The sequence below is a fragment of the Chiloscyllium punctatum genome, chromosome 10, assembly GCF_047496795.1.
Source record: "Chiloscyllium punctatum isolate Juve2018m chromosome 10, sChiPun1.3, whole genome shotgun sequence".
NCBI classification, from domain to species: domain Eukaryota; kingdom Metazoa; phylum Chordata; class Chondrichthyes; order Orectolobiformes; family Hemiscylliidae; genus Chiloscyllium; species Chiloscyllium punctatum.
The window spans coordinates 53,184,596-53,204,260 of record NC_092748.1 but is presented as its reverse complement, the minus strand read 5'-3'; the positions used below and the strand labels follow the sequence as shown (position 1 = coordinate 53,204,260).

The window sequence follows — 19,665 nt, the reverse complement described above, 5'->3', positions numbered from 1 at the left end:
CAGAGACCGAGGCTTCACTCCATTATTTAATAATGCCATAAGCCTAACAAAATGGCCGCCCACCTCGTGGCTCAGACGGTAATAACCAGGCTCTAAAGCCAAGCCTACAGATACGTTACTGGACATTCTGTTCCCAACGCCCACCATTTTGTTGCGCAACCTAGTACCAAAACATGAATGTGACCTTGAGCACAAAAGGTAGAGCCGGGAAAGGTGGGTGCCATTTATGAGATTGACAGGCAGTCCTCGAGCGGGGTCAAAGTGAGTGACAGCGAATAGGTTGTACACGTCCATCTTCGGTGGGGGGGCGGGCAAGGCGTCCATAACAGCGAAGGGGTAGGACAACAGTCGAATTTCTTTCAAGGGGCGGGGTTAGAAACCTATTGGGAACAGGGGAGAGGGCGAGTCTCAGTCCTCTCCCGGGCGGGGGGAATGATTGACAGCGGGTGGGCGGGGGCCACGTCAACGTAGAGCTAGGGCGGGGCCATTGATTGGCGAATGGGAGCGCGGTTCGTGAATCACGTGCGTGGGGGCGTGACTAAAGGTTCGTTGAGCTGGTGGGGTGTGGTCAGTGTGCGCGGGAGACGGTCATCTTTCATGAAGACGATGATGGACGGCTCTTCAGTGTCTGACGCCGGGTGGGAGCGGGATTTCCGGCCGACGCGTCGAGGTCGACGTTTCTCGCAGGTGACGTGAGAGGGCGGGGTTTAACCTGTGTACAGTTGGTGGGTGGTAGTGGTTCGGTGAACGATTTGAGAGAAAAACGCTTTGGCTGGTAGGTCGGTCTGAGTGAAATCCGTTGGTAAGGAGGCCGCTGTGAGCATCCGGCTGGGCGGGGCGGGGCGTCGTGTGCCCTATGTGTTACGTAGGAGATTGGGGTGTGGTCAGTGTGTATGACGCGTAAAGAGGCGGAGTCTAGTGGATGCTAGCAATGAGGGCGTGGAGCTTTGAGTGACGTATGAGGAGGCGTGTACCGTTATGACGCAGAGAAAGGGGTGGGATTTCTGTGCCGCAGCGTCTACTGGGCTTCGATAAAAGAGTTAGCGTTTTTGTTTTCGCGCTCTCTCGATCCACGGGCTTCCTTATCCATAATGGAGGTAAGACTGGTGTTTGCTCTCTCAGTGGAGCCCTAAAGTTTCACGATTAAGCTGTTTGTTTATCGTACGTCTGTATATGTTTCGTTGCTGATGCTGTGTCTCACATTGCCGACGGTGATCGTTAATGGCGGCCCTGAGACTGTGCCCTGATATAGTATCTTTGCCAGTTGCTACAACATGGACTCTGCACCGACTCACTTCAAGATGGCGGCCGCGCTACTGGTTAAATATTCAGTCAGGGTGGGAGTCGGTTGTGTTTGCTTAAAAAAAAGGTCGAGGTTGCCTCCGGCCGCAGTTAATGCAATCCGGCTCCGACCCCAGTGGCCATACCAGGTATAGCCGATTCTTCTCGTACCTGATTACCATAGTAGTATCGTTTCGCTACCCAATTTTCAAAAATAAATTTGAATATGCGGAAGTTGATTTTTCACGTCTGGTGCGGGTGTCGTTGATGAAAATTCTGATAAATGGACTAGGCAGGAAAGTGGTATTGCGACAGCCATGATCATGTGAAATAGCAGAGTGGGCTTGGAGGGCTGAATAACCTAGTTCGGCTCCTAATTTCTATGTTCATTGTTATATCTCCCGATCTGGGGCAGCGTCCCATCTCATGTCCCACTCCCTTTTATTATTTGTAGGGTCTCCTTGAGATTTTTTTTATTCCTTATCATTTTATTGAGTAATAAATGAAAATTTCATACAAACTCGTGTCCAGAAAATCTTACATCTTACCTCTGGCGTCCTATACTTTGTAATAGAGCTCTCTTGTTATCAACATGAGATGTTGGATTCCCTTGTTGCTTTACTTTTGAGCACGTTTTTATTTATTGAAAGTGGATATTGGTGTGATACGGTCATCAGAACTGCAATTGGAGTTGCTGCAATTCAGCATTGAGTAAAGGAAAAATGGAGTAGTTCTTACTCGTTTATTACCTATTGCTTTGTTTTTTAAAAGGCATTTAACTTCAGCTATTCACAGCCATTTGACTAACTATATGGTACTAAAAGAAAAAGTTAAATCACACAACACCAGGTTTTACTCCAACAGGTTTATTTGGAAGTAGGTAGCTGTGGAGCAGTATCATAAGAGACAGATCTTTTATGCTAAAAGATTTGTGTCATGAAACAACATATTGAACAAACCTAGATTGCTGTTAAGTTTTTCATCTGTTAGAATGGGTTGCAGATTTCAGTTCACTGATATCAAATCACAGAACTTCTTTCCAGTCACGTTCTCTAGTTCGGGTCCATGCTAACTATGAACCGGATCTGTCATTGACCTTAAAACAATCCTGAATTAGGCCCTGAGTTCCTTTATTCTTCAGATTTCCAAAGCATTTCTCCATTTAGAAAGAGTCTATGCCTCTTCTCCCTACCAAAGTGCATAACATCGCACTTCCATCTGCCAATTTTTTTGCCCTCTCCCCTGGTATGTCACCCGCTTCCTCAATACTACCTGTTCCTTCAGCTAGTTTGTGTATTCTGTAAATTTATCCACAATGCCCTAGTTCCTTTGTCCAGGTCATTAATTTTGCATATACTGTGAATAGTTGTGTTCCCAACAATGACCCCAGTAGAATTCCACTAGTGCCTTAATTGAAAAGAAGCCTTTTTCTCCACTCTTGTTTTCTGCTAGTTACCCAATCTTCTATCCATGCCAGTACCTTGCCCCTTATATTGTAGATTTTTATCTTAATTAGCAGCCCCGTAACAGCATTTTGTCAAAGGCCTTCTGGAAATCCAAATCGATCATGTCAACCCCACGTGCTTTGGACTGGTCTAAGTCTTGGAAATGTTATAAGAAAAACAATAGCAACGGTCGAAATCAAAAACCGCCTATCAACTTGTTGGATCTATTTGAGGCACTGCTGCTACAACACTCTGAATCTCAACACTTGCCCCATCATACTGCACAGCAGAGTACACCATGTTAGTCAACAAGCTGATACATCTTATTGCTGAATTGAGTGCAACAATGTGCATCTGATTAGCCTGCAGCATTTGCTTAGGCCTGTATCGAAAAAAATTTGAATGTTATGGATCATATTTCAAAAATGTATGTTGGAGAAGCACAAATAGTTCAAAACTTAATTTTGGATCAAAATAATATGAAATATCTCAAGTTGATTTTCAAATAGACTTTGAGTCTGATCACTTTCAATGAACAACAATTCAAATTTATCCCAAGAAGTGAGGCAGTAGCATATGAAGTTACAGCTTCATATAATTATTTGTCAAAGTTGTTTTAGATTATTATCCTGTTATTTTCTGTTAAACTTCAGTTGATAAAACTGAAGAATCTTGTGTCTGTTGATTTTTTTTTTTAAAGCAGGTTTTCAATCCTACAGAGAGGAATCATGGCTGAAAATTGACATTCCAGTTGCCTTGTTCATGCTGTGGAGGTTGTGATCAGTAGCTGTTCATTTGCATTTAACACACTATAAAATTTTGTTTTGCAGGGTCAAGAACCTAAAGAACCAGAGCAGTTACGCAAACTGTTCATCGGTGGCTTGAGTTTTGAAACTAATGAAGAGAGTTTAAAAGAGCATTTTGAGCAATGGGGGCAGTTAACAGATTGTGTGGTAAGATTATTTGACTGTTTTCAACTTTATGTTCTGCAAACTACAAAAATGCTGTTAAGATTTTTAACATGTTCAAAATGTAGCAAGTTTATGTGTGAGGAAACCATTCTTTGAGCACAAATTTATTCCAAAATTTTCCTCCTGTGAAAACCTTAAGCAAATCTTTGTCTTGGTTCTTACAAAGTGGATGATTTCTAACAGTCAGATGTACAGCATGGAAACAGATCCTTAGGTCCAACACATCTATGCCCACCGGATATCCCAACCCAATCTAGTTCCACTTGCCAGCACCCAGTCCATATCCCTCCAAACCCTTTCCATTCGTATACCCATCCAGATGCCTTTTAAATGTACTAGCCTCCTCCACTTCCTCTGGCAGCTCATTCTATACACGGACCACCCTCTGCATGAAAATGTTGCCCCTTAGGTGTCTTTTATATCTTGCCCCTCTCACCCTAAAACTATCCCCTCCAGCTCTGGACTCCCCCACTGCAGGGAGATTTTATTCGCCTCAATAAGGTTACCCCTCAGCCTCTGATTCTCCAGGGAAAACAGTCCCAGCCTATTCAACCTCTCCTTGTAGCTCAAATCCTCCAACACTGGCAACATCCTTGTAAGTCTTTTCTGAACCCTTTCAAGTTTCACAACATCCTTCCTATAGGAAGGAGACCAGATTTGTATGCAGTATTCTAAAAGTGGCCTAACAAATGTCCTGTACAGCCACAACATGGCCTCCCAACCCCTGTACCAAAAGCCTACCGAACGCCACCTTCACTATCCTATCCACGACTCTACTTTCAGGGAACTATGAACCTGCACTCCAAGGTCTCTTTGTTCAGCAACATTCCCAAGGATCTTACCATTAAGTGTGTAAGTCCTGCTAAGATTTGCTTTCCCAACCCATTGGCCCATCTGCTCAAGACCCCATTGTAATCTGAGGTAAACTTCTTCACTGTCCACTACACCTCCAATTTTGGTGACATCTGCAAACATACTAACTATACCTCTTCTGCCCATGTCCAAATCGTTTACATAAATGATAAGTAGTGGGCCCAGCACTGATCCTTGATGCACTTCGCTGATCAGCCGTCCAGTCTGAAAAGCAACCGTCCAACACCACCTTCTGTCTTCTACCTTCGACCGACATGTCCTAGTTTTGTTTTTGGGAAGGTTGGCCGCCTTGAGGTTGAACAGTTCAGTGGCTAGTACCACTGCCTCTCCGTGTCAGGGACTCATGTTTGATTCTGCCCTTGGACAAGTGTGTGGAGTTTGTGCATTCTTCCCATGTCTATGTAGGGTTTTTCTGGGTGTTCCGTTTTCCTCCTACAGGCCAAAAATGTGCAGGATTGGTGGATGGGCCATGTTAAATTGCCCATAGTGTCCAAGGAAAGGTGGATTATCCATGAAAAATGCAGGGTTATGGCAACTGAGTAAGTGGGGTGATATTCAGAGGGTCGGTGTGAGCTTGATGGGCTGAATGGTCTGTTTCCACACTAAGGATTCTGTGATCTATGATTGAAACACTGGAATCCTTGTGGTGGTCCTGGGTGGTAGGTAGGGAATTTAAGGTTTTGTCCACATTGTACAGTATATCAAAGTTAAGGTAGTGCATAGCTTGGATGGACCTCCACAGCAATTATTGGGTTTTTTTCTTGCCCAGAATATGACTTTGCTGAAGTGATATTTGTTAGTTCATACAAATATACCCACTGGATACAGAAACCTGTTTGATTCAGTGGTTGGTGAACTAGTTGAGTAAGTTGGTATACTTTTTGATGCAAAGCAGACCAAGTGGAGAATGTACGTCTCTTTAGCTTTCTAGATGGTGGATAGGGTTTGAGGGTCAGCAACCAAGGCACCATGTTCTTCTTGTTGGTAATTCAGTTTGACTGTCTCCATGTTGATGACAGCCACCCTTCTGATTGCACTTTTACACAAACAGCAGTTGTCTTGGCTATTGCTGGAATTGACAGTCCGTTCTTTTGCTAGGAATGGTCATTGTCTGGTTCTTTCTTTTAATGTGAATGTTACCTGCAATTGCCAGCCCAACTCTGGATATTGTCCAGATCTTCTTATGTTGTATGGTTGTTCCATATATGAAGTAATTGTGAATGGAGGTGAACTGTCAGCTTTCATGGAGGTAGTTGGGATAAGGGCACTTCTCTGCAAGCTGCTGATGGGAAGTCAGAGTTGTAATATTGGACTATGACCATCTCAATCATTGTCTTTATTATGTAGTATGACTCCTGCCTCAGGGCTTTTCCAGCATTCAATTTTCACATGGCTCATTGGTGTCAAACTTTACAGATCCTGTCCTTAATATTAAGTGCTGTTGCATCTTGTCTAGCGTTTGGTTATTGGTGAGTAGTTTTATGCGTAGAAAAGGCATCTTTCTGATTTTATGTTGAGTTAAATTAAAATGGTTTTCATTCACATACAAAGAAATGGGTCATTAAAGACCATATGTCTGTTGCAGCTTTGCTCTAAATTGTTTTATTTTTGTTTCTAGGTTATGAGAGAGCCACAAACAAAACGTTCAAGAGGATTTGGGTTTGTGACTTACTCTTCTGTGTTGGAGGTGGATGCTGCAATGTCTGCACGGCCACACAAAGTTGATGGTCGTGTTGTAGAACCAAAAAGAGCAGTGTCAAGAGAGGCAAGTTGTAACTTTTGAAAGTACATATGATGCTCAATAATGATGGATGGCACTTACTTTTTTTTTTGTTTGCAGGATTCTACAAAACCTGGTGCCCATTTGACAGTGAAAAAAATATTTGTTGGTGGTATCAAAGAAGATACTGAGGAATATCATCTGAGAGATTATTTTGAGAAGTACGGCAAGATTGAAAATATTGAAGTTATGACCGATCGTGGAAGTGGGAAAAAACGAGGGTTTGCCTTTGTCACATTTGATGATCATGACTCTGTTGACAAAATTGTTGGTGAGTGGCTTAGTCATTGTACTGGATATCCTAAGCTAACCAGAAGGTCAGGTTTAGGAAGGATAGATAGAATCCTTTGGGTCTCAAGGCAGTAGGGTATACTTGAGAGAACTCAGGAGGGCAAAAAGGGACATGAGATAGCTTTGGCAAATAGTTAAGAGAGTCTAAAGGGTTATTACGAACACATGAAGGACAAAAGGGTAACTAGGGAGAGAATAGGGCCCCTCGAAGATCAGCAAGGCAGCTTTTGTGTGGAGCCGCCAGAGATGGGGGAGATACTAAACAAGTATTTTGCATCAGTGCTTAATGTGGAAAAGGACATGGAAGATGCAGAATGTAGGGAAACAGATGGTGACATCTTGAAAAATGTCCATATTACAGAAGAGGAAGTGCTGGATGTCTTGAAATGCATAAAAGTGGATAAATCCCCAGGACATGATCAGAACTGTGATAAGGTAGGGAATTGATTGTTAGGTCTCTTACTGAGATATTTGTATCATCGATAGTTGCAGTTGAGCTGCTGGAAGACTGGAGATGGGCTAATGTGGTGCCACTGTTTAAGAAGGGTGGTAAGGACAAGGCAGGGAACTATAGACCAGTGTGTCTGACGTCTGTGGTGGGCAAATTGTTGGAGGTAATCCTGAGGGACAGGGTGTGTATGTATTTGGAAAGGCAAGGACTGATTAGGGATGGTCAACATGGCTTTGTCTGTGGGAAATCATATGTCTCAAACTTGATTTGAGCCTTTTTGAAGAAGTAACAAAGAGGATTGATGAGGGCAGAATGGTGGACATTATCTATATGGACTTCAGTAAGGTGTTGAACAAGATTCTCCATGGGAGATTGGTTAGGAAGGTTAGATCTCATGGGATGTAGGGAGAACCAGCCATTTGGATACAGAACTGGCTCAAACGTAGTGGAGTATTGTTTTTCAGACTAGACCTGTGACCAGCAGAGTGCCACAAGGATCGGTGCTGGGTCCGCTACTTTTCATCCATTATATAAATGGTTTGGATGCGAGCATAAGAGGTATAGTTAGTAAGTTTGCAGATGACACCAAAATTGGAGGTGTAGTGGACAGCGGAGAAGGTTACTTCTGATTACAACAGGATCTTGATCAGATGAGCCAAAGGCCTGAGGAGTACGCATGGAGTTTATTTTAGATAAATGAGGTGTTGCATTTTGGGAAAGCAAATCTTAGCAGGATTTATGCACTTAATGGTAAGGTCCTAGGCAGTGTTGCTGAACAAAGAGACCTTGGAGTGCAGGTTCATAGCTCCTTGAAAGTGGAGTCGCAGGTAGGTAGGATAGTGAAGAAGGCGTTTGGTATGCTTTCCTTTATTGGTCAGAGTATTGAGTACAGGAGTTGGGAGGTCTGTTGTGGCTGTACAGGACATTGCGTGCAATTCTGGTCTCCTTCCTATCAGAAAGATGTTGTGAAACTTGAAAGGGTTCAGAAAAGATTTACAAGGATATTGCCAGGGTTGGAGGATTTGAGCTATAGTGAGTGGTTGAATAGGCTAGGGCTGTTTTCCCTGGAGCATCGTAGGCTGAGGGGTGACCTTATAGAGGTTTATAAAATCATGAGGGGCATGGATAGGATAAATAGACAGTCTTTTCCCTGGGGTGGGGGAGTTCAGAACTAGAAGGTGTAGGTTTAGGGTGAAAGGGGAAAGATATGAGACCTCCGGGGCACCCTAAGGGTGGAGGCTGGTACAATTGCAACATTTAAAAGGTAGCTGGATGGGTATGAGTATGAGGGTTTTGGAGGGATATGGGCTGGGTGCTGGCAGGTGGGACTAGATTGGTTTGGGATATGTGGTCAGCATGGACGTGTTGGACCGAAGGGTCTGTTTCCATGCTGTACATCTCAATGACTCGAAGATAAGATAAAATAAACCCAGAGTGATTTGGTATCCCAAACTTCTGTCATTGGACTCCATTGCATGGTCTTTCTTTGTCCACAGAACACATTTAACAGTGCAACATTACATCTGTAGTGTTTGAACATACAAAGAGTGTGCTGACAGTTGTCCAGAAAATCCTTTGCTTGTAATGCTAACTTATATGCAAGAATCTGTACAGTGTGGAAACAAGCCATTCGGTCCAATAAGTCCACACCAACCCTCAAAGTATCTCAGCCAGACACATTCCCTTACCCTATAACTTTAAATTTCCCTTTACCGACGCATCCCTGATCACTTTGGGCAATTTACCAAGGCTAATTTACCTAACCTGCACATCTTTGGACTGTGGAGGAAACCCATGCCGACACAGGGTGAATGTGCAAACTCACACAGACAGTTGTCTGAGGCTGGAATCGAACCAGAGTCCTAGGGATTGTGAGGCAGCAGTGTTAACCGCTGAGCCACCGTGCCATCCTGTACTTTGTGGTAGACCTGCTTGAGTTTGAGGTCTAAGGGCAGTTAACAATACAGCCTTTGCGCACACTCAATACAATATGAATGTAATTCTGGCACTGCTCCAGTAAGATCTTAGAATTTACATCTTTAAATAGTACCCCGTTTCATTACTGTTTGAATGGAAGCTACACTTGGATCACTTGTTCAGTGGGACGGGTGGACTACTTGGTGCATCTCTGAGCCCTCAGTGTTATGCCATGTTCTTCTGTGAAACAAGTTTAAGGAATGAAGGCTTCAGCAATTGTATTTGAAGGAACAGCAAACTTTTTTTAAAGCATCTGTACAGAGACATTATTATGCACCTTTTGGAACAGATAGTACTTGAATGTGGGCCTCTTGGCTCAGAAGTCTGGACATGAGGGCTGTGCCAAAGAGGCCCTCCACCAAAAATTCTTTATTAATATACATTATGTGGTCATCCTGTTCATAGATAATATTAGACATCTTTGGGACAGGTGGGATTTGAACCCAGACCTTGTGGCTCAAACACCGAGACTTAACACATTACTTCAAAAACGTCTCAAAAGATTCTCTTTTGCTAGTTTCACATTGTCAAATACAATTATTTTCAATTGAGTGGAATTTTACTTGTTTATTAGAAAACAAAACCTCTCCCTGTTCAGACATGTCATGAAGCAAGTTACTTGAGGGGAGTTGGTAAGCTCAGTTGTCGGGGCAGCTGGCTTGCAACGTAAAGTGATATCAATAATGTGGATTCCACTCCCACATCACCTGAGGTTATCAAGAAAGATTGTCCTCGCTCTCATTGCGTAAAATGGGATGACCATCAGGTGTCTCTGACTTTCTCACAAAAGCAGCCCTCTGGTCTGGTCTGATTTTACCTGGCTCAGAGCTATAAAGGACATACTTTATCTTTTAGACAGTACCACTGTGCTGTGAGAGTCTTGTACTCTGAAATGATATTTTCCAGTCTACTGTTCAGCGATGTTATAACACACTTGAACAAATGGGGTTTGAACCTGAGCCTCAAAAAGATTCTTACTCTGATCTGGTGTTAACTAGTTTCTACTGCTTCCTTTAGGAAGACCAACTTACATTTTTGATCCAGTCTTGATTGGATTTATTATTGTTGCATGTACATAGGTACAGTTAAAAGTTTTTTTTTGTTTTGCATGCAGCCCAGGCAGATCATACTATACAAAGTGCATGAGGGCAATAGAACAGAACAAGGAATGCAGCATAACAGCTACAATGAACACACACAAAAAGCGAGATCAACATTTTAACTTTAAAATTTGGAAGTGGGTAAAAAAGCTGTTCCTGAGTCTGTTAGAATGTTTGATTTGAGGTTTTGTATCTTCTGTCCAATGGAAGAGATTATAACTGGGGTGGGAGGGGTCTTTGATTTTGTTGGCTACCTTCCTGAGGCAGTGGGAAGTATGGATGAAGTCAGTGGATGGAAGGTTGGCTTGTATAATTGACTGAGCTGTCTTCACAACTCCCTGTAGTTTCTAACGACCCTGGGCTGAGCATTTGCCGTACCAAGTTCTGATGTATTTGGATAGAACGCTTTGTGATGTATCATAAAAATTAGTAAGTCTTTATGGACATGCTGAATTTCCTTAGCCTCTTGAGGGTGTAGTGGTGTGGCTGTGGATGTTTGACCACATCAATGTGGGTGGACCAGGACAGATTAGTGATTATCACGGCAAGTTTCACGGAGCTCTCGACTATCTCTATCTCAGCACCATATGATGTCGATAGGGGCGTGACTTGCACCTTCCTGAAGTCAATGACCATTCCTTTCATTTTGCTGATGTTGAGGGAGCGATGATGTAAAAATAACACCATGCCACCAAGCACACCACTTGTTCCTGTATTGTGTCTCATCATTGTTTGATATCCAGCCTACAATGGTGGTGTTGTCAGTGAACCTGTCAATGGAGTTAGGATGAAATTTGGCACCACAGTCATGAAAGTATAGGAAGTATAGCAAAGGGGTGAGTACATTGTTTTGTGAGGGGTCAATGTGGAGAATTATCATGGATGAGGCATTGTCTATTCTCGCTGATTGTGGTCTCTGGCTCAAAGTGCAGGATCCAGTTGCAGAAGGTGAAGCAGAGACCTAGGTCTCGATGGTTGGAAACTAGTTTGTTTGAAATTATAATGTAGAGGTCTTTAAGGGGCTTAGATTGAAACAGTTCTGTGCATCTTCATACACATGAACCTTGTGATTCAATAGGTACAACACAACAAATGTAATATTAAATAGTGATAATAATTCTTTTTGAAGATTTTAAATTTTCCATTTCCTTTTACTATTTCAAATTCAAGTTTTGGTTAAAACTCTGAAAAATCCAATTCTATAGAAGTTTTCAGAAGATAATTAGCTGCAGTACAAAACTTATTTGGATGATTCTTTTGAAGATTTGGCATAGAAACACTGGATTGACTGAACTACTTTTGTGCTGAAAATTTCTGTCATGATTTCTTGAACCAGGTAGTATCACTTTAAGAGTTGCAATGGCATTTTAGAAAACTAATGAAACTGATCATCTTTCTTCTAGTTCAAAAATATCACACTGTGAACGGACACAACTGTGAAGTGAGAAAAGCGCTTTCACGACAGGAGATGCAGGGGATTGGATCAGGCCAAAGAGGTAATTGGAGAGGATGCCATGATTGGAATAAGGCAAAGAAAATTTATTATTCAATTATTCATGTTCTCTTTCTCCTTCTCCTTTCCTAAGGACGTGGTAGTTCTGGAGGTGGCAATAACCCTGGTCATTTCATGGGCCGTGGTGGTGGTAATTTTGGAGGTGGAAATGGGGGAGGCAGTTTTAACCGTGGAGGAAATTTCAGTGGAAGAGGTATGCCAACTTTTCAACATTCTCTAGAGAAAACTCTAAATTTAATCATCCACTATTTGTATTCAAAACTATTTTAAAATGAACCTTCATTGAATAATTCAGGGTTATCAAAACAGCTGAACATAGGGGTGATTCCTTAATCTGGTATGAATCGCCTGTTTATTTTAATCTATTTGTGTGCAATTTTGATTACAAAATGTATAATTTTGGGTAACTGGTCCAAGGTGAAGATGAAATTACTAAGTGTATTATCTTCAGCTTTTTTTTTCTCTTTCCTTTATTCCACCATCTCTGTAGGAATGGGAAATTTTGGAGGTGGTCGTGACGATTATGGAGGGAGTGGTGGTGGCGGCTATAATGGGTTTGGTGATGGTAAGTAGTGGTTTGAGAGATAATTTGACTTCACAGCTTTGATGCTAATTAGCTAGTGTAAGGTGTCTCTTGTAATGGTTTTTAACTGACAAATCGAGTTTGTGTTTTGAAAGAGCCTTGGCATTTTTTTTAACCCTAAATGAACTGAGAATATTAAGACCATAAGACATAGAACATTACAGCGCAATACAAGCCCTTCAGCCCTCTATGTTGCACCAAACCGGTCATACCAGTCTGAAGCCCATCTAGCCTACACTATTCCATGTATGTCCATATGCTTGTCCAGTGACAACTTAAATGCACTTAAAGTTGGCGAATCTACTACCGTTGTAAGCAAAGCATTCCATACCCTTACTACTGAGTAAAGAAACTAGCTCTGACATTTGAGGATTCTGGGTAATCCAAGATGGAGGACGGGAAAAAAATCTGGCTGTAAGCTGCTTTTTTTTTAAGGTATTTTAGGTGCTGGAGGTGATTTCCTCAAATTCCAGGAGCAGCAATTACTGTTTTATTTGCTGTTGCATTGTTTTGGAACTTTGGGGAAAAGTTGAAACAACAGTTATGAAAGAGAGAAGAGCAGACAAAGGAAGCACATGGTGAGGACAGTGCAGGAGAGAGAGAGAACCTGTATAGTTACTGCCTTTGCTGTTTTTGAATTCATGTGTTGCTGGGCATCAGAGTGCATCTGGGAAAATTAACAAACAGTGAATTTCACAATTAATCTTGGAGGATCCAGTTTGGGTGAAGTTCACAACACAGAATCAGATAAGTTAATTGTTTTTGAGGCTGTATTAGTGAGTACAGTGAGTTCTTTCTTGATTATATGTTTTTGGAGAGAAGTCTCTTGATTAAACTTAAAATATAAGCCATAGCTTGTAATTTAACCTAGTGCAGAGTTTTGTAGAGGAATAAGACGGTGTTATTTTCTGGAGCTGCAGATTGTGAAGGAGCAAAAATGGCCTTTGCAGTGATATGTACTTGTCAGATGTGGGAGTTTAAAGAGTTTAAGGGTTACTGTGGATTATATCAGCCATAAATGCTGTTGGATGCGAATCTTATTAGATCGAGTGGATCGGTTGGAGAGACAGATAGAAGCGATGAGGAATTTGCAACAGTATGTGATGGATGGCAGTTATAGAAAGTGGGGGGGAGGAGAGGAGTCTCAGATACTGTCACATAGATGGGTTAACTCCAGGAAGGTTAAGAGGTTGGCACCGAGAGCAGGACTGTTTTGTGGATATACCCATTGCAAACAGGTATGCTGTTTTTGAAAATGTAGGGGGTGATGGATTCTCAGGGGAACGTAGCACGAGCAGCCAAGTTTCTGGTATTGAGACTGGCTGTAATGCAACGAGGGCTTCCAAGAGATCAATTGTGTTGGGGATTCTGTAGTCAGAGGTACAGACAGACGTTTCTGTGGCCAACAGAAAAAGCAGAATGGTGTGGTGTTTCCCTGGTGCCAGGATCAAGGATGTCTCAGAGGGTGCAGAATGTTCTCACAGGGGAGAGGGGCCAGCAAGAGATCATTGTCCACATTGGAACCAACAATATAGCGTGAGGCAGAAGTTTAAAAAGGGGGTCCTCAAGCATTGTAATATCATCTGGATTACTCCCAGTGCTACATGCTAGTGAGGGCAGGAATAGGAGGATAGAGCAGATGACTGCATGGCTGATATGCTGGTGTATGGGAGATGGATTCACATTTTTGGGTCATTGGAATCTCTTTTGGGGTAGAAGTGACCTGTACAAGAAGGACGGATTGCACCTAAATTGGAAGGGGACTAATATATTGGCAGGGAAATTTGCTAGAACTGCTTGGGGGGATTTAAACTAATACGGTTGGGGTGGGTGGGACCATAATTCTATGCGTTTTAAAATCGTAATGGAAAAGGATAGACCAGATCTAAAAGTTGAAGTTCTAAATTGGAGAAAGTCCAATTTTGACGGTATTAGGCAAGAACGTTCGAAAGCTGATTGACGGCAGATGTTTGCAGGTAAAGGGACGGCCGGAAAATGGGAAGCCTTCAGAAATGAGATAACAAGAATCCAGAGAAAATATATTCCTATCAGGGTGAAAGGGAAGGCTGGTAGGTATAGGGATTGCTGGATGACTAAAGAAATTGAGGGTTTGGTTAAGAAAAAGAAGGAAGCATATGTCAGGTAGAGACAGGATAGATCGAGTGAATCCTTAGAGTATAAAGGAAGTAGGAGTATACTTGAGGGAAATCAGGAGGACAAAAAGGGGACATGAGATAGCGTTGGCAGATAGAAATAAAGAGGATCCAAAGGGGTTTTTACAAATATATTAAGGACAAAAGGGTAACTAGGGAGAGAATAGGGCCCCTCAAAGGTGGCCTTTGTGTGGAGCCACAGAAAATGGGGGAGATACAAAATATTTATTTAGTATCAGTATTTACCGTAGAAAAGGATATGGAAGATAGATTGTTGGGAAATAGATGGTGACATCTTGCAAAATGTCCAGATTAGAGGACGAAGTGCTGGATGTCTTGAAATGGTTAAAGGTGGATAAGTCCCCAGGACCTGATCAGGTGTACCTGAGAACTCTGTGGGAAGTTAGGGAAGTGATTGCTGGGCCTCTTGCTGAGATATTTGTATCATCAATTGTCACAGGTGAGGTGCTGGAAGACTGGAGGTTGGTAAACGTGGTGCCACTGTTTAAGAAGGGCAGTAAAGATAAGCCAGGGTACTTTAGACTGGTAAGCCTGACCTTAATGGTGGGCAAGTTGTTGGATGGGATCCTGAGGGACAGGATGTACATGTATTTGGAAAGGCAAGGACTGATTAGGGATAGTCAACATGGCTTTGTGTGTGGGAAATCATGTCTCTCAAACTTGATTGAGTGTTTTGAAGAAGTAACAAAGAAGATTGAGGGCAGAGCAGTAGATGTGATCTATATGGACTTCAGTAAGGCATTCGACAGGGTCCCCATGGGACACTGATTAATTAGCAAGGTTAGATCTCGTGGAATAAAGGGAGAACTAGCCATTTGGATATAGAACTGGCTCAAAGGTAGAAGACAGGGTGGTGGTGGAGGGTTGTTTTTCAGACTGGAGGCCTGTGACCCATAAGGATCGGTGCTGGGTCCTCTGCTTTGTCATTTACACCAATGATTTGGATGTGAGCATAAGAGGTACAGTTAGTAAATTTGCAGATGGCACCAAAATTGGAGATGTAGTCGACAGTGAAGAGGGTTACCTCCAGATTACAACAGGATCTGGACCAGATGGGCCAATGGGCTGAGAAGTGGCACCTCAGATAAATGAGGTGTTGCATTTTGGGAAAGCAAATCTTAGCAGGACTTGTACACTTAATGGTAAGGTCTGAGGGAGTGTTGCTGAACAAGGAGACCTTGGAGTGCAGGTTCATAGCTCATTGAAAATGGAGTTACAGGTAGATAGGACAGTGAAGGCGGCATTTGGTATGCTTTCCTTTATTGGTCAGAATATTGAGTACAGGAGTTGGGAGGTCATGTTGTGGCTGTACAGGTAAAGCTAAAACACTATGCTTTCTTAACAAAACTGTAAACCTGGGTGGCAACTTTCAAGGGTCTGTGTACCTGGACACAAATCTCTCTGCTCATCTACACTACCAAGAATCTTACAATTAGCCCAGTACTTTGCATTCTGGCCACTCCGACCAAAGTGAATCACCTCTCGCGTGTCTGCATTAAACTCTATTTGCCACCTCTCAGCCCAGCTCTGCAGCTTATCTATGTCTTTTATAACCTACAACATCCTTTGTCACTATCCACAGCTCCACGACCTTAGTGTCATCTGCAAATTTACTAACCCACCCTTCTACGCCCTCATCCAGGTAGTTTTATAAAAATGACGAACAGCAGTGAACCCAACACCGACCCTTGCTGTACACCACTGGTAACTGGACTCCAGGGTTAACATTTTCCATCAACTACCACCCCTTGTCTTCTTCCAGCAAGCCAATTACTGATCCAAATTGCTATTTCTCCCACAATCCTATTCCTCCATTTTGTGCAGTAGCCTACTGTGGGAAATCTTATCAAACACCTTGCTGAAATCCATATACACCACATCAACCGGTTTACTCTCATCTACCTATTTGGCCACCTTCTCAAAGAACTCCAAGGTTTGTGAGGCACGACCTACTCTTCGCAAAACCGTGCTGACTATCCCTAAACAAATTTATTCTTTTCTAGATGATTATAAATCCTATCTCTTTATAACCTTTTCCACCACTTTGCCAGCAACTGAAGTAAGGCTCACTGGTCTATAATTACCAGGATTGTCTCTACTCCCCTTCTTGAACAGGGGAACCCCATTTGCTATCCTCCAGTCTTCTGGCACTATTCCTGTAGACAATGACGATTTAAAGATCAATGCCAAAGGCACTGCATTCTCCTAGGAGAAAGTGAGGACTGCAGATGCTGGAGATCAGAGCTGAAAATGTGTTGCTGGAAAAGCACAGCAGGTCAGGCAGCATCCAAGGAACAGGAGAATCAACGTTTCGGGCATAAGCCCTTCAGGAATGAGGAAAGTGTGTCCAGCAGGCTAAGATAAAAGGTAGGGCGGAGGGACTTGGGGAGGGGTGTTGGAAATGCGATAGGTGGGAGAAGGTCAGGTGAGGGTGATAGGCCGGAGTGGGGTGGGGTGGAGAGGTCAGGAAGAAGATTGCAGGTTAGGAAGGCGGTGCTGAGTTTTAGGGATTTGACTGAGACAAGGTGGGGGGAGGGGAAATGAGGAAACTGGAGAAATCTGAGTTCATCCCTTGTGGTTGGTGGGTTCCTAGGCGGAAGATGAGGCGCTCTTCCTCCAACCGTCGTGTTGTATGGTCTGGCGATGGAGGAGTCCAAGGACCTACATGTCCTTGGTGGAGTGGGAGCGGGAGTTGAAGTTTTGAGCCACGGGCTGGTTGGGTTGGTTGGTCCGGGTGTCCCAGAGGTGTTCTCTGAAATGTTCGCAAGTAGGCGGCCTGTCTCCCCAATATTGGGGAACCCACATCGGGTGCACCGGAATACCAGCAGTATTCTTAATACATATGAAGGCTTCCCTATTGGAAAACTTCTTTCACAGTAACATACACTTTGTCACACTTCTTTATTATGAAGCTTTCCTGTAGCAGTGACAATTGCTATCAACCCAGATCCAAACACTCCATTAAGTAACAGTGCATGTGTTCTGTCTACATCCAGAGGGTCTTAGTTTGCCTTACATTCATTTAAGAGCTTTTCCTTCTCCATTACTAGTCTTTTTTTTTGATCACAGGTAAACATATTTGCGAATGGAGTGACTTTACTATCGTTTAAGTTATGAGACCTATGTGAACTTGAAATCTTTAAAAATAAATAAGCAAAATAAAACACTTGAATTTCACTTGTCTGTAATTGAAAATCGCTGTAATTTCATGATTTTATTTTCCAGTAGTATTAATCTGTGTGAAGAAAGTGTAACTTTTTTTGTTTGACATGCTTTACATTGATGTAGCATTAAGTCTCAAATTAGCTTCTACCACCCTGCCAAAATTTCCTGGAAGTCGAACATTATAGGTTTGAGGTCAACAATTCAGAAGTATTAATGTACTAAATCCTACGATACAGAAAAACTAACATCGTGGTTTTAGTCAGGATGGACTGAACACCAAAATGTCTGAGGGGAAAATTGGCAAAATTGTAATGATAGTTGCTTGGAACAAGGTAGTCATGTCCTGGGCAGGGTTCTTCAGACCAACACTTGGGTGAAAGTATGGCTTAGGAGATCTGGGTATAGAAATATATCAATTCTTGGGTTTTTAATACAAATACCTACTAATGTTCTTCAGGTGGCAATTTTGGAGGTGGCCAAGGTTACTGTGGTAGAGGAGGAGGAGGAGGAGGAGGATATGGCGGTGGTGGCCCAGGTTTTGGCAACCAAGGTGGAGGTGGAGGAGGATATGGTGGTGGTGGCGGCGGCGGCTACGACAACTATAATGAAGGTGGAAACTTTGGAGGTAAGATTTTAACTACTGACAATTAATAAATAAGATGTACATGCGCAGTGGGTTAACTGAGACTTTTTTTTTTTACTTCTAGGGCATTTTGGTGGTGGCGGTGGCAGTGGGAACTACAATGATTTTGGAAACTATCCGAACCAATCTTCAAATTATGGACCCATGAAGAATAGCAATTATGGTCGAAACTCTTGTCCTTATGGCGGTGAGCATTTCTACTGTTTGTAGTAAGCACCTCGAATAGAAATCCAAAGCATTTACGTTACACCCAGTCTGTTGTCAGCAGATTGTAGCCTATACTAAGATAAAGTTGATGTTGCAGTTAAGTAACCTGGGAGTTTATTGAAGGTTAATGGTTGGGTTCATGGAGAAACATCTAGTTTTGGGGGTTTTTTTAGCCTTTTGTGGCTTTGTATATTCTAGTGTGGTATGAAATCCCTTCCACCTAATCTGCAAGTGAACACTTTAAAAACCATTTACCTTCTTTGGATCACTAGTGAATAAATTATTCCCTAAGCCTGTTTTGGGGAAAAATCTGGGTGTATCTGCTGATCGAAAATCTTTTCTGAAAAATACCATTTTTAATTCATGCAGATGAAAATTCAATATTAGTCATCATAAAGGCTTTTGTTTTGTTTTAGGTGGTTATGGATCTGGTGGTGGTGGTGGTGGTGGTGGAAGCGGTGGAGGTAGTGGTGGTTATGGTAGAAGATACTGAGCACGTTTGCTGAAAGGTAAGCTCCAACACCAATTGCATGAAAATGTAGTAACTACAATTTACAATACTATAAATAACTCATTGTCCTGTATCATTCAACAGGCAACAGTTCTTAGCAGGAGAGGATGAGCCAGGAGTTGTCAGGAAAGCTGCAGGTTACTTTGAGACAGAATATCGACCAAGTTCATATTAAAGGCTGCCCACAGGAAGAGCGATGGTCCAATAGTCAGAAAAGTCACTGCAGCATTAACATAAGATCACTTCTTGTTCAGGACTGTTTCCGGTAGTGAGATTGCAAAAAGTGCAGTTGTTTGTTGCAATGTAGTTGCTGTTAGATGTACATTCCTAAGATTTTTTTAATACTATGTTCTAGTAATGTCTTTATTTTCCTCATTACCATAGCTGTTGAGCCATGTAATTTGTGGTGGTAGCATTGGGAATAAAAAGGATGAGAACTTTTTAACTAAATGATCTGTGTAGTAAGTTTTTCGCCTTCTTAATCCAGAAAGATATTCTACTTTTTAGGCTTCTCAACATGCTGGACCTTTATGGGAAGTCCAAAAGCTAAACTGACATGTTAGGTCTGCCAAACTCAAGTTTTAAGGAAGAATTACTTAAGTGGATAAGACACACCAGAATAGATCTTCACATTTTAAAATTCTGTTCAGGTGCTCCCGATTAGTCACTGATGTTTAAATACAGCATGTTATTTTTAAAT

The 19,665-nt window shown here is 42.3% G+C and overlaps 1 protein-coding gene across 4 annotated transcripts; it reads left to right on the top strand.

Annotated features, from left to right (window-relative positions):
* Positions 1–535: 535 nt before the first annotated feature.
* hnrnpa3 (heterogeneous nuclear ribonucleoprotein A3) lies at positions 536–19,415 on the top strand. Of its 4 annotated transcripts, none has more exons than XM_072579142.1 (11): positions 536–687; positions 3,557–3,679; positions 6,189–6,335; positions 6,411–6,621; positions 11,573–11,665; positions 11,756–11,875; positions 12,173–12,247; positions 18,062–18,229; positions 18,312–18,434; positions 18,871–18,963; positions 19,050–19,415. In XM_072579142.1, exons 1-10 carry the CDS (start codon positions 598–600, stop codon positions 18,945–18,947), a joined length of 1,227 nt encoding a protein of 408 aa, XP_072435243.1. In that variant the 5' UTR covers positions 536–597; the 3' UTR covers positions 18,948–18,963; positions 19,050–19,415. The 4 variants fall into 4 exon arrangements, with proteins under 4 accessions (XP_072435243.1, XP_072435246.1, XP_072435244.1 ...); XM_072579144.1 differs by lacking the exon at positions 536–687 and adding an exon at positions 921–1,097; XM_072579145.1 differs by lacking the exon at positions 18,062–18,229.
* Positions 19,416–19,665: the final 250 nt, after the last annotated feature.

What these genes read in the sequence shown, in the direction of transcription:
- hnrnpa3 (XM_072579142.1), top strand. Translation starts at nt 598, where the DNA reads ATGAAGACGATGATGGACGGCTCTTCAGTGTCTGACGCCGGGTGGGAG. An exon ending in GGCAGTTAACAGATTGTGTG is followed by an intron (nt 3,680 to 6,188) that starts GTAAGATTATTT and finishes TTTTGTTTCTAG; the next exon opens with GTTATGAGAGAGCCACAAAC. An exon ending in AAAGAGCAGTGTCAAGAGAG is followed by an intron (nt 6,336 to 6,410) that starts GCAAGTTGTAAC and finishes TTTTGTTTGCAG; the next exon opens with GATTCTACAAAACCTGGTGC.